Here is a 13521-nt window from a genome sequence, read left to right on the forward strand (position 1 = left end):
TGCCAAGACACAATGCTGCTTTGTAGAAATGATGTGTTAGCATTACTACACGTGAGCTGTCATTTATGATATTGTCATTTCCATTAATAGAAATATTGCCATATTCTATTGCTGTTTTCATTGTTTCTCCTTCAAAAAAGGATTTCAAACTAATTTCATTTTTTTGTCTGAGCTGTCAATTGGCAAGCACTTGAATAAAAAAAAAAAAAATTAAAAAAATAGACTTTTACACTGTAGTTTTCAGGTAGTTTTTCCAGTTCACCCATCAGGAGAAAGGAAAATGTAGGCAGTAGTTAAAATAAAGAAGAAGGAGTAAGATGTACTCTGAAGACTCACACATCACACTGGTACTGTTTCTCATGAAGTCAGGCTTAAATGAAAGAGTGCTGAATATTGTAGAGAGAGTAATACTTAAAATAAAAATATTAATGTTGATTGTTGGGCTTAAAGAAAGTAGAAGTGACTATCAACAAGTAGAAAAGGGGCTTGTAATGTGGAGATTGCATGGAAGTAGGGAAATGTGGGAGGCCCTCATCACTCTGATGTGGCTGTTTCATACAACAACACAAACTTATGCATAAGACAGCATTAGGTTTCATGTACAAAAGAGAGAAATCTGATGTTAGAAACACAGTAATTTCCCCGAACCTTCTAACTAGATTTTGAAAAGTGAAATGCCATTGAATTCGCCTCTTTTAGAACTATATTACTAGCAGCAGAAATTACTATAGTTCCATTGGAAAAAGTGAAGTTGATACCGATATCTGTGTAATAGTAGTGAAAAGCTGTTGTATGTCATTTGGTGAGGACTTTCTCACAATTATTTGGCTGGGAACAGAATTACAATGGCCTACACAGTTCAGGAAATATCTGAGATGAACAACTTAACTGAATCACTCAATATATCATTCAATTATAGAATGATCTAGTTATAATCACAAGATAAACTGCAAATTTGTATACCCAACAGTTTACTGTTTGAATGTGTTGTCATTAATTTTCTGTCTGTATTTGTAAATAGTAGTTTGTTTCTAAATCACCGCACCTTTTGTATGCCTTTCTGTTTTTAACATGTCCTTTTTTTTTGTGTATGCAGATCTCTGATGCTCTGACAGATTGCCGTCCAGTTGCAGGCAAGCCATCTTTGTTGTATAACTTGGCAATGGTGTTAACTTGTCCTTTGCCTGAGGAACAGAACACAAGAGGTAGGAAGATATATCCTCCAGAAGACTCGCTGCAGGGTTTTGGGATTGTAACATCAAAGACTATACCAAAGGTATGTCATTCAAAGTCTTTGCTCTTTGTTGGTTATATCTAATAAAAGGCTTGTGGCTATTTTTATAAATAGTTCATTCATTTTCAGTGATATAACTTTTGTGCCAATCTAAATGATACCAGCATGATTTTGTAGCCCATAGTCAGAATGTAAGTTACCATATGAAGTGCTCCAATATCATTCCCAAGGGAGGGGAGAATTAGAAAGACCACAGTGGGCTGAACAGTTTGTGTAGTCACAGAGCATGAGGTACATGAGACTGCTGTTGGATGTTGTTGATGATAATGATTTTTTTCTTTGACAGTAGTATATCTTTAAATTACTTATCTCTGGTTCACTCTTACTACTTTCATACAGAGTGCAATGTTTGCTATGCCAAGTAGGGTTCAATTTTTTAAACTCGGTTGAAGATTTTTAATACATACATGCGAAATCTGCCTTGGAAAAATATATCGTAAATATAAGGGCACTTTCAAACTGGTAGTGTAGCTGAACAGTGTCATGGTTCTTAAAGTGTATGTGTAATTTCCAAGCAAGACTGGAAGTTTCTAGTTGAATGAATCACCGTTGTATACTTCTTGTTTAACTTTTGCAATGTCTGCGTTTGTATTTCTTCTGTTTGACTATTTATCATAAATCGAGATTATCTCATAAACATCCAGAAATATTGCCTTTGGAAGTTTTCTAATTCTGATTAAGAAGAGCTAAATGGATCGGTGTTTTATTCATTTAATTGCAGTTTCTTTATGTATCAGTTCATTGGCCATGCAGTATTACATTCTGTGATCATTTGAGTAACACCAGCAAGTAATTTCTTTATTTTTTCTGCTGTGCACTTGACAAGATGAAGAGTAATGATGACAGTTGAATGGTTGTAGTATGTATTACTAAATTTACACATTGCTCATTAGTTTAATTCAGGATAATGTTTCTTGAGTTTGACATCTCTTTCTGTGTATATACACCACAAGCCTGTGTACAGTACAAGGTAGAGGGAAATTCATACTATTATCAGTGACTCCATTATGCTATGGAGGAAGCAGAAGAAAAGGACTGAGTGTATGCCTCAGAATTCTTGTACAGTATCTCTTGAACAGTGATTCTAAGTTTACCTAAAAGATTTTCATGAGCAAAATGTTGCCTTTTTCCCAGAGTCTTATTCATTAGCTTTAAATTCTCTCAGTGTTTGCCATCAAGCCTACTTTCTGATTTCAAATACTGAAATAGGGCTTGTTTGTCCCATTTCATAGTACTAGCCCTAGATATTTAAACTATATTAAAGGCTCCAGATGCTTACCATTAATTTTGCAATGAGATACTATCTGCTTCTTTCTCAATGTTATGCACATAATAATACACATGTAAAGAGATTTGCTTTTTAGTACACTAAGTAGAAGTACTTTTCAAGTCATTCTACATTTCCTTATCATCATCCAGTGATGTTTTTTTACTGTAGGCAAGAGCATAATTAGCATACAATCTGAAAGTGATGCTGACCCAATCTGATAAATGGTTTATATATGTTGATAACACTTGTGGCACAGTAACACTTCCCTGTGCCACACATGGTGTTTCTTTCACTTATATTGTGTGTTCACTGTTTAATATAATGTAGTAGCATCTATTAGTCAAAAATTTCTCAAGTCAATCATATTTTGGAAATACTCAATATGGTCATACAAGGCTGGTTTGAAAAGTTCTCAGAACAGAAAAGAAAAAAAAAAGTACTTACATCACTGAAACTTTTTGTGTTTTTCAATTTAGTCTCCTTGTAAATTAATGCACTTGGTCCAATGATGTTCCAGTGCCTAAATCCCATCTCAAAAATGAGTTTCCTCCAGGGCTGCAAAATAGTTGTCAACTCTGGCTATCAATTCTTCATGTGAAGTGAATCTTCATCCACCAAGAATAATTTTCAGTTTTGGGAAGAGAAGGAAGTCTGACAGAGCCATATCAGGTGAATAAGGCAGGTGTGGCAACAGTTCATATCTTATTTTGTGGAATTTTGCCATGGTGATGGCACGCGATTTGATCCAGTGTCATGAGTCATGACACCCATCTTGCAGATAATTTTTTCATTTCTTTTTCTTCAGTTAAAATGTGATATACCCTTTCAGATGACATCTGGCAAGTGTGAGCAATTTCACACACTTTCAATCAGTGATCCTCCATGACCATTTTGTGCACTTTTGGAATGATTTCTGCAGCAGTGACACATCTTGGCCGACCACTGCATGGATCATCTAAGCTCTCCTGACCAAATTTGAATTCATTTTTCCACTTGGCAACAGTTGAATGTGAAGGAGCAGAGTCTCCCAGCGTATTCTGGATATAAGCGTGAATGGCCTTTGCTTTCATACCTTTCTTTACGAAGTACTTAATCACTGCTCGAAACTCGATTTTTTTTCAGTCTTCGCAAATCAATACGCAGGAACAACAACAGAGCCACATCACCACCACAGCTCTCTTCCAAGAGCACTGATGTGGCACATGTTTACAGGCAACAGTCCAATGAGTATCATGTGAACAAATCGTTGCGCTAGTGCTGACCTCTCGTGGTGATCCAGAGAACTTTTCAAACCACCCTCATATGTTGAGTATCAGTTGATAATGTTGTGCATTGTCAAATTCCTTTTGGAAATCAGGGAATATGAATTGTATCTGTTCACCTGCATCATCCATTTTTAGATGACTGTATCATTATGGGTACTTTTAATGCAACATTGGGAATAAAGTTGAGGAATAAATATTTTGTGGCAAAATGTCTGGGAAAAACAAAATATTTATCCTAAATGCATTCTTCAAGAAAAAACAAAACACAATTATTACTTAGGGAAAATGGAGAGAGAATATGTCATCATTACACAAACAAAACATTGTATCTCAAACATATACTATTTTACAGAACACAAAAATTTTTTCTGACACACACAATTTTTAATTGATGCAAGTCCTACTACTTTAAAGTGATGCTGAGTCATAAGCTAAAGTAACAATATCTGCTGCACATATTATTCAACAATTTTATGGTATTAATGATCCTATTTATTAAAATATGAGGTTTTGAAACAAAACTCAAGTTTTTGCACTGAAAAACACTGGTGTGCAAAACTTAAGAACAAAAGTGACTTTCGTATGATGTGTTTCTTCCAAGTAACAAAACTCGGTGAAACTCAAACTGTACACAGAAAGAACTGCTACAGTATAGTACGGAAGCTAACTGAAAGAAAAACACGGTAAGATCACAGAAATGACACTTTTTTGAGGCAATAATTACACTGAAGTCATGGACAGTAGTGCATACTGTGCATTCTGCTCCCACACTGGCCACAAGCTTGGTAAGGATTTCTTGTGGTAGTGCATTCCATTCTTCAACCAGCATGGTTGACAACAGCTGGATCTAATTGTTGCATGAGGATGTGCCGGACTACATCTTCCCAACATATCACACACTTGTGCAGTGAGATTCAAGTGGGGGCAATGGACAGACCAACTCCTTTTTGGTCCAGTCCCATGCTCTTGGCACCATCGCCAATGGGCCACTGATTGGGAGATGTCAACCGAACAGAACGTGCTGTTCATCCATCAAACAGATCCTCCCGCAGTCACCGTGCTGCTGTGGAGCATGATATTGCATGCCTTGCAGTCCTATTAAATATGACTGAAATTACACCCTTGTTTTATGTGGGTTGCTTCTTGTGTGTTACACAATGTAGTGGTTATCTGCTACTGTATATGACCATGGTTGACCACCTCCTCTCCTTCATGCAGCAGTATCTGTGGTTTTGACTGCTCCCTATGCAGGTGCAACGACACTGTGAGCAATGCCCAACTCCTGGGCTACACTCATCACATTTTGACCTCCTTCCTGATGATTCTTACCTATGTGAAGTGAAACAAATGTTGTCTTCAGGCCAGGTTGTAGCGCAAGACATATAACAATAGCACACCGTAACTGCTCCCTGATATATATATATATATATATATATATATATATATATATATATATATATATATATATATCAGTCTTTTCCCATTCCAACTGCCATGTGTTCTGGGGCCAGCCCCATTTGGCACTGTAGTCACGCTGGCCACCATGTGACGTCCAACTTACTGTGTATGCCTGGGAGCCCTCTGGCAACTTTCATTTATTTCCACCTTGTAGTTAATATGTTGTGTTACTTTATCCATCTCAAACTTAAATTCACAGAGCAGTGTAGTTTCTTATGTTATTAATAAAACTGAGCATACAAACACATAAAACAAATCTGATTTGAATTTAAAAATCTGTTCTCAAAAAATAAAAGTTATGGAAAAGTTCTTTGTGTTTTTCTCACAAATTGCTGACATTAAATACAAAGAAAATTCTCATAAAGAGGATGATAATGTCTTGGAATAACTGATCTTACAGACATACATCATGATATTTTTGTGCACAAATTGAGTCAGCTCCTTTGCTCAGATTTTTCTATATTCGTGATGACTGTTTTGGGGTATAAGGGAAGTAATTTCCTGTTCTCTTCAAAATCCAGTTTATATTCAATACCTACAGATGGATTTACCTCAGAGCGAATATGTCTGTAACGCACAAATCTCATACTTGATTCCCCAGATGAAATGAGAAGTCTTTAAATAAATAATGAGATACATACTTTGCTCTATACTGGTCCTGTTTGTCATACCTTGCTTCCTTTATCACTTGAATGTAATTAGCCAGAGAATAGAGCACCTTGTTTCTCACTCTGCTTCCTTTATCACTTGAATGTAATTAGCCAGAGAATAGAGCACCTTGTTTCTCACTCTGCATTCAGTTCTGGAATGCACATTATCACATTCCATTTGAATGTATCCCTTAGGTAAGTATTTTTGAATGATTGTCATACTGTTTGCTATGCTGTCATGTTGTAAGACTTTTAGAGAAGTACATTTTGGTTCTGAGCACAAAAGCCAACATTATAAAATATTTTATATTTATTTTTGCCACAGTCTTTTATTTGTGTGTCTAAAAGATCTGTCATGAAAGTTGTAAACACATTAGTGTCGAGCCTTCCTCCTCCTTCATGCCAAATATAACATATTGCTAAACAATCCTCGAAATTATGAACAGTGAAATTGTGACATGCTAGCTTCTGTTTTTACTGCTTCAGATGTCGTTTTATCTTTAGACTTGTCATGCCTTCCCTTTCTTTCTTTATCTGATAAACAATGTACTGATTCTCTGAAATATTATGTACCCTAATTTATAAGAGGAACAGAATCACATTCATCTTCCTTTGGATGAAATATAGAATTTTTAGAAATGAATCTCTTTCAGCAGTTGGTTCAATATTAAAGCTATTGCACTCATTTCCTGTGCTCTGTACAATTTCCTAAATGATGGAAAAATGGGGCAATAATAGGATGACAACTTGGAAATTTTATCTAAATATTTATGGACATTTTCTTTCAGTGCAGTACTTTATTCTTTCAATTTCCTTCTTGTTTTGGAATAATCAGCCTCTTTACTCTGTTAAGCCCAACCACTGATTGACCATTCACCAATACCTAAAGTTTAAAGGAACATTTCTTTACTCATGGGCAACACATCATCTTGTACTTTTAAACTGTCCTGGAGACTACATTTTCTTTTTGGTGTGCTTCGTTGGTTTTTTGTTTCACTTCTTTTCTGTGAACTAGGGTCCCAACATAAAAAAATCTTCTTCTTGGATATTGAAGAACACATTCTCTTGTTCTTTGACTTGCAGCATAATTTCAGTGACCATTGTGGATCCATATTCTTAGATTCTCTTGTTATTTCAAGTTTTTCTGCTTTTTCCTTATGTACAGTATGTTTGAATTACATACCTTTTATTCTACAAATTTTAGCTTCATTTATTTTTCATACAGATGGATCCTTTACCTTTTGCATGTTTTCTTGTTGTTTTGTTACCTTCATTACTAGGTTCTGCATTCATAACATTATTCAGGATGTTTACTTCTTCAGCTTGACTTCCCTTTGATTCTGATTATCTAATACTACTTCATTTTTAACACTGCAACTCAACATAAATATTCATGTTTTGCTATTTTCTGGTTTCTTATTTCCTCTTTTTTAGGGCTTAGGGACCAACATCCATACTCTGTTTTCTTTTTGGGTTCAGCTCATCTACTTCTGAGCCGTTAGTGAACTGTGCTTTAGTAGGCTCACGACTTGTGCCCGAACTTATAAAACCATTGCCTTATGTTATATGAATGCAAGGTTTCACAGTGATAAAATTCACATGGTCATCATGCTGTGTCAAGTAGTTTAAAGCCCACAAGCTTTTGACTGGGTACTCCTCAGCTGTTGTCAAGAGGTGACTTGTGTTGGAAAGATTTAACAATTTAAATAAATTTAGTACAGCTGCAAGATTGTCGCCAATGTTAAAAATAAATATTACAAGCCTTGATCGCCAAAATGATAATTGTAATAATAATATTGACTATGTTTGCCTTCCTGAAACTCTGTGGCAGGAAACCAAGTAAAGTTGCAAGTGATGGGGTTGTAGACAGTATGACATGTGGAAGTTTGAGTCAGTCCTGGAAGCATGTTTGGATAACTAATGCAGCCAATGTCAGAAATATTCCACAACTGCGAATAAATTTCATAAAACTCTAAATAATTGTAACACTGGCACAACATTGAAAGAAGGGTAGTAAATTACCAGACAGAAACATTCTTCTGAGATAGAAGATTTCATTCCTTAAGATTTGAATGTTAGTATAGTAACCAGAATCTGAAACAATCAGGAGATGCTGGTCGAGGGCATTGACAGTGAGTTGGCAAAAACCCCAAGGACAACATCGTTGATGGATGAACAGTAAAAAAACATGATGGAATGACAATTTTGGGGTGTAAACCAGATTGAGAGCCGAAACGTAGCAATATGTGAAACCAGGCAACACTGCATACAAGGAACGATACATAAGTGCAGTCGGAACCTGACTACGGTCCAGTTCTCTGTGCTGATAGGTTTATAGAGCAGCCACAGGTAGTGATAGGCAGGCGTGTTGGGCATGCCTCTTACCTAGCAGCTGTTACCTAAGTCCATGTATTCTGGTGGACTTTCGAACTCGTTGGGCCAAATTTGCATTGGAATTTGTCTTTTTTGGCCAAAGTGTATCCAGAATTGAAATACTGGAGGTTATTTGTCAAATACGATATACATACACTATCCACATAATTAAAATATAATTGAAAATCTCAACAAAGTTTTTCTGCATAACAGTATCACAATTTACTGAAAATCACACCACTTAACAGGCCTAAATTTTTTATGAATGGCTCTTAGACTGATTGCAGTTAGGACTAACCAACAAACAGTCACAAGCAATATAACCCAATGAAGACACAATATATGTAAATTTAATTTCCCACAAAAATAATACCAAAATGTGTAGGACGGAAAAAAATTTTGTGGGAAATAAGTCATGAACTTCATTTAAGCAACCATGTCATTACAACGCCATAGATTCTAACTATGCTGCAGAAAATCAGCTTTATGGAACAGAATCTCCCCCCCCCCCCCCCTCTCTCTCTCTCTCTCCAATTACAAAACAGCATAGTCCATATGTATAAACGATCATGATTGGCAGTCATGTGTAATTCTGCTGTCTCATTTCCCGGCCAATTTTACAATTCAAATATAATCCCTCTCCTGGAACAGTGTAGAGTCAACACATACCGGAACATTACAGTGATGAAATCACACATGAAAAAGAAAAAAACAGTAGTGCCAGTCTTATAGATATACCCTTCTCCATCTGGTTGGACCTATTCTTCGGACCAATGAGACATTCAAAATTCCCATCGAAACATTTTGTCAAAGCCAACTTTCACTATGGTTAAAGGTAAGTATCACCACACTGCATTTCTTTTGTTATGAGCATACCATAAGCTCAGTGTTCTGCATTTGACTCTTACATGTCCCAATGCAGTAACAATGACCTTATTAAATCAGCAACACTAATTGACCACTTCTACAGATATTATAAATGTGTACTTGGTTTTCTGCCATTTTACATGTTTATGTTATTCACATTCAAAGGAACAATACTAACAGTCTTTTGCAATTAACTATTTAATTAGAAACCAAAATTTGTTCATTAAAGAGCATAAAAACTATGAAAATCAGCACAGACGGATCATGTATGAGAAATTAGAACACTATACCAACCATAGTTTTGACCACCACATAAAAATAATTAAATCTGTAGCTCTTTGATTATAATACCCAGAAATCCTTGGGACTACAGACTGGTGAGAGGAAATCTGGACACAAAGCTAAATTCATTCTGAAATTTGGGCCCGTCTGTTCACAAAATGAAGAATAAAGGCCAATTCATGCTTGCCATCAAATGACGTCACATCACAGTTTGTTGGCAAGAAAGTTGTGATGGTGACGTCATTTGCTAACATCAGAAGTTAACCTATTTTTGCCACACTCACTTGAGTTATAGTAGTGGATCTCGTGCTTTTGTTTCTTTTTAATCTTTGTTTTGTCATTGTGCATTGTTTTTGTAGCTAATTGCAAATTTCCATGATGACTTGGATATTTCTTCCATTGAGTGTTGTTCCACAAGTGAGGTCAGATATTTGAAAGCAAATTATTTATTTAGGTTTTACAATAACTGAACAGAATTGATGCCCACACTGTATGTAAATAAGAACATAGTTGATGAAGCAATTTTCATTGAATAACATTTTAAGTGAAAAAGTCAACTTTAATGAAGGAGGAAAATACAGTTGTTTATGATGTTGTTAGTTACATAAGGAGAAAAACATAAAGGATAAGTTAGACAGGCTCTATTTATTTCTTTATATACACTCCTGGAAATTGAAATAAGAACACCGTGAATTCATCGTCCCAGGAAGGGGAAACTTTATTGACACATTCCTGGGGTCAGATACATCACATGATCACACTGACAGAACCACAGGCACATAGACACAGGCAACAGAGCATGCACAATGTCGGCACTAGTACAGTGTATATCCACCTTTCGCAGCAATGCAGGCTGCTATTCTCCCATGGAGACGATCGTAGAGATGCTGGATGTAGTCCTGTGGAATGGCTTGCCATGCCATTTCCACCTGGCGCCTCAGTTGGACCAGCGTTCGTGCTGGACGTGCAGACCGCGTGAGACGACGCTTCATCCAGTCCCAAACATGCTCAATGGGGGACAGATCCGGAGATCTTGCTGGCCAGGGTAGTTGACTTACACCTTCTAGAGCACGTTGGGTGGCACGGGATACATGCAGACGTGCATTGTCCTGTTGGAACAGCAAGTTCCCTTGCCGGTCTAGGAATGGTAGAACGATGGGTTCGATGACGGTTTGGATGTACCGTGCACTATTCAGTGTCCCCTTGACGATCACCAGTGGTGTACGGCCAGTATAGGAGATCGCTCCCCACACCATGATGCCGGGTGTTGGCCCTGTGTGCCTCGGTCGTATGCAGTCCTGATTGTGGCGCTCACCTGCACGGCGCCAAACACGCATACGACCATCATTGGCACCAAGGCAGAAGCGACTCTCATCGCTGAAGATGACACGTCTCCATTCGTCCCTCCATTCATGCCTGTCGCGACACCACTGGAGGCGGGCTGCACGATGTTGGGGCGTGAGCGGAAGACGGCCTAACGGTGTGCGGGACCGTAGCCCAGCTTCATGGAGACGGTTGTGAATGGTCCTCGCCGATACCCCAGGAGCAACAGTGTCCCTAATTTGCTGGGAAGTGGCAGTGCGGTCCCCTACAGCACTGCGTAGGATCCTAAGGTCTTGGCGTGCATCCGTGCGTCGCTGCGGTCCGGTCCCAGGTCGACGGGCACGTGCACCTTCTGCCGACAACTGGCGACAACTGGCGACAACATCGATGTACTGTGGAGACATCACGCCCCACGTTTTGAGCAATTCAGCGGTATGTGCACCCGGCCTCCCGCATGCCCACTATACGCCCTCGCTCAAAGTCCGTCAACTGCACATACGGTTCACGTCCACACTGTCGCGGCATGCTACCAGTGTTAAAGACTGCGATGGAGCTCCGTATACCACGGCAAACTGGCTGACACTGACGGCGGCGGTGCACAAATGCTGCGCAGCTAGCGCCATTCGACGGCCAACACCGCGGTTCCTGGTGTGTCCGCTGTGCCGTGCGTGTGATCATTGCTTGTACAGCCCTCTCGCAGTGTCCGGAGCAAGTATGGTGGGTCTGACACATCGATGTCAATGTGTTCTTTTTTCCATTTCCAGGAGTGTATATTGTTGGAGGTATTTGTGTGTTTATGTTTTTGCTAGCAAATAAATGTCAATGTTTTGAAATGTTGTTTCACTCCTCGACACTTAACTGCACAAAATTGATCAAGTACATGCATCATTAAGTTTGCCTCAGTCATTAATAAACTTTATCAGTGTTAGTTCCTCAGTTTCAGTACTATACTCTGACTCTTTGTATCATGAATGGTAACTCATAAGCTCACTTTAACTGTTCATTATTGGACTGAGTGAATTGATGTAATGTGATGTGACGGCACATGACGTGACATTGCAGGCAGCATGAATACAAACTAACCTGATGGTGATCTTGATATGATGTGATGGCCAATGTGAATTGGCTTTAAATGTGGGAAAGTGTCAAATGAAATTGAAAAACTTGTTTAATGCTCTGCACTGAAGAAATATTTTAATTAAATAGTAGAAACGATACTGTAACATTCTTCTGGAAACTACTACACACATCACTGGTGTCCTGGTGAAACAAATAAAAATAGTGTGGAAGAAACAAAAGTAGATGAATAGGATATGAAAAATGTGGATAAATGTGAATAAAACTATTGTAGAATTTTCTGAACTAAGGAAAGTTATACAGAGTGTAGAAAATCTCCGACCCAGCTGGGAATCGAACCCAGGCCCTTGGGATTGACAGTCAGTCGCGCTGACCACTCAGCTACCGGGGGCGGACATTTCCCATATATATCCACATCAGAGTCATGCTATGTTACATATATGCTGCAGAAACATCCTCAAAAGGAAACTTTTTGATTTGTGCTTGTATAAAGACCTGAAATGTTTTACTTTAGTGTCAGTGATAAGTACTATAGAATTGGTCAAGTATTTTGAGTGACTGTACAAATCAGTATAGGTGGAGTAACTATGGCAATGGAAAGTCCTGCTAGAATGTAAATAATTAGGAGTAAAGGTAACAATTCACTGTTTAGTGGAGGCACTGAGTCATCTAAGGGCACAAAAATATGCCTGAGAACTTTGCTAGATTTTAAAAGAAGTCTAAAAACTAACAAAGTTTTCAGTCTTGTTTGTGTGTCTTTCAGTGACTCAGTGCCTCCCCTACATCATGAGTTGTTACATTTACTACTAAATAATATAAGATGGCAGTAATTGTATTGATGGAAACTATGTAAATTTGAGCCTCTCTACTGATACTACTATTGCAAAAATGTGTGTTCCATTTTCCATATTGTATATTATGAAAATATTTAAACTCTGTTATCTGTGTTGTATTTGGTATCGCATATTATGTGTGTGTGTTTTCTTCCAGATCTGTCCCTTTCCTATCTTCACACGCTCTGGTGAAGTTAGTGTCAACCTAGAACTGTCAGACACAAATGTGGTATTAACAAAAGAGAAAATTGGTATGATCGTAACATTCCTGAATTACACTTTCACAAGTGTCCTACGACTGCAGAAGTATCTTATGATGTTTGACCCACAGGCATCAGAAAATTCTTATTTTATCGTACCTACGAGAAAAAGTGAGTACTTTTATTATTTTTTTAAATAAAATTTGAGTGGTGTTGAAAACACAGTACGTGTTGTAAATTGGGACACGTGAAAATAATGATCTGCAATAAAATAGAAGTAGTTCACTTTACTGAAAACCTCTACATTTGCACCATAGACGCCAAGAATGTTAAAAATGCAAAGACTGCAAGCTAGATGTAGGAACAGGTGTGGATTAGCATAGCAGACATGTATCAGTTGGTTTTCCAGTCACAAATACTTGTATGGATGCCAATATATGAACTCTACAAGGAAACAGTAGCCATAATTAGCAAACTAAACAGAGGAAAAGTGTGGTGACAGTAGCAGCAATAGAAACATTAGTACCAATGTGTGGGTATGAGTTACATAGAATCAGTAGTGGCTTTTTAATAGAGGTAATTGGTGTTTTCTTTTGTTTTTGTTTTGTTTTAGTATCATCATAGGGATA

The 13521-nt window shown here is 37.8% G+C and overlaps 1 protein-coding gene across 1 annotated transcript in view; it reads left to right on the forward strand.

The window, feature by feature from the left end:
• Window positions 1–13521, forward strand: part of LOC126470068 (endoribonuclease Dcr-1-like) — a 287625-nt gene that overhangs the window by 215778 nt on the left and 58326 nt on the right. Inside the window, exons 15-16 of the mRNA XM_050097576.1 lie at window positions 1097–1276; window positions 12850–13063. Of these exons, the coding sequence (XP_049953533.1) occupies window positions 1097–1276; window positions 12850–13063 (394 nt within the window). The remainder of the gene's footprint in view (window positions 1–1096; window positions 1277–12849; window positions 13064–13521) is intronic.

The sequence above is a fragment of the Schistocerca serialis genome, chromosome 3, assembly GCF_023864345.2.
Source record: "Schistocerca serialis cubense isolate TAMUIC-IGC-003099 chromosome 3, iqSchSeri2.2, whole genome shotgun sequence".
In the NCBI taxonomy this organism is placed as follows: domain Eukaryota; kingdom Metazoa; phylum Arthropoda; class Insecta; order Orthoptera; family Acrididae; genus Schistocerca; species Schistocerca serialis.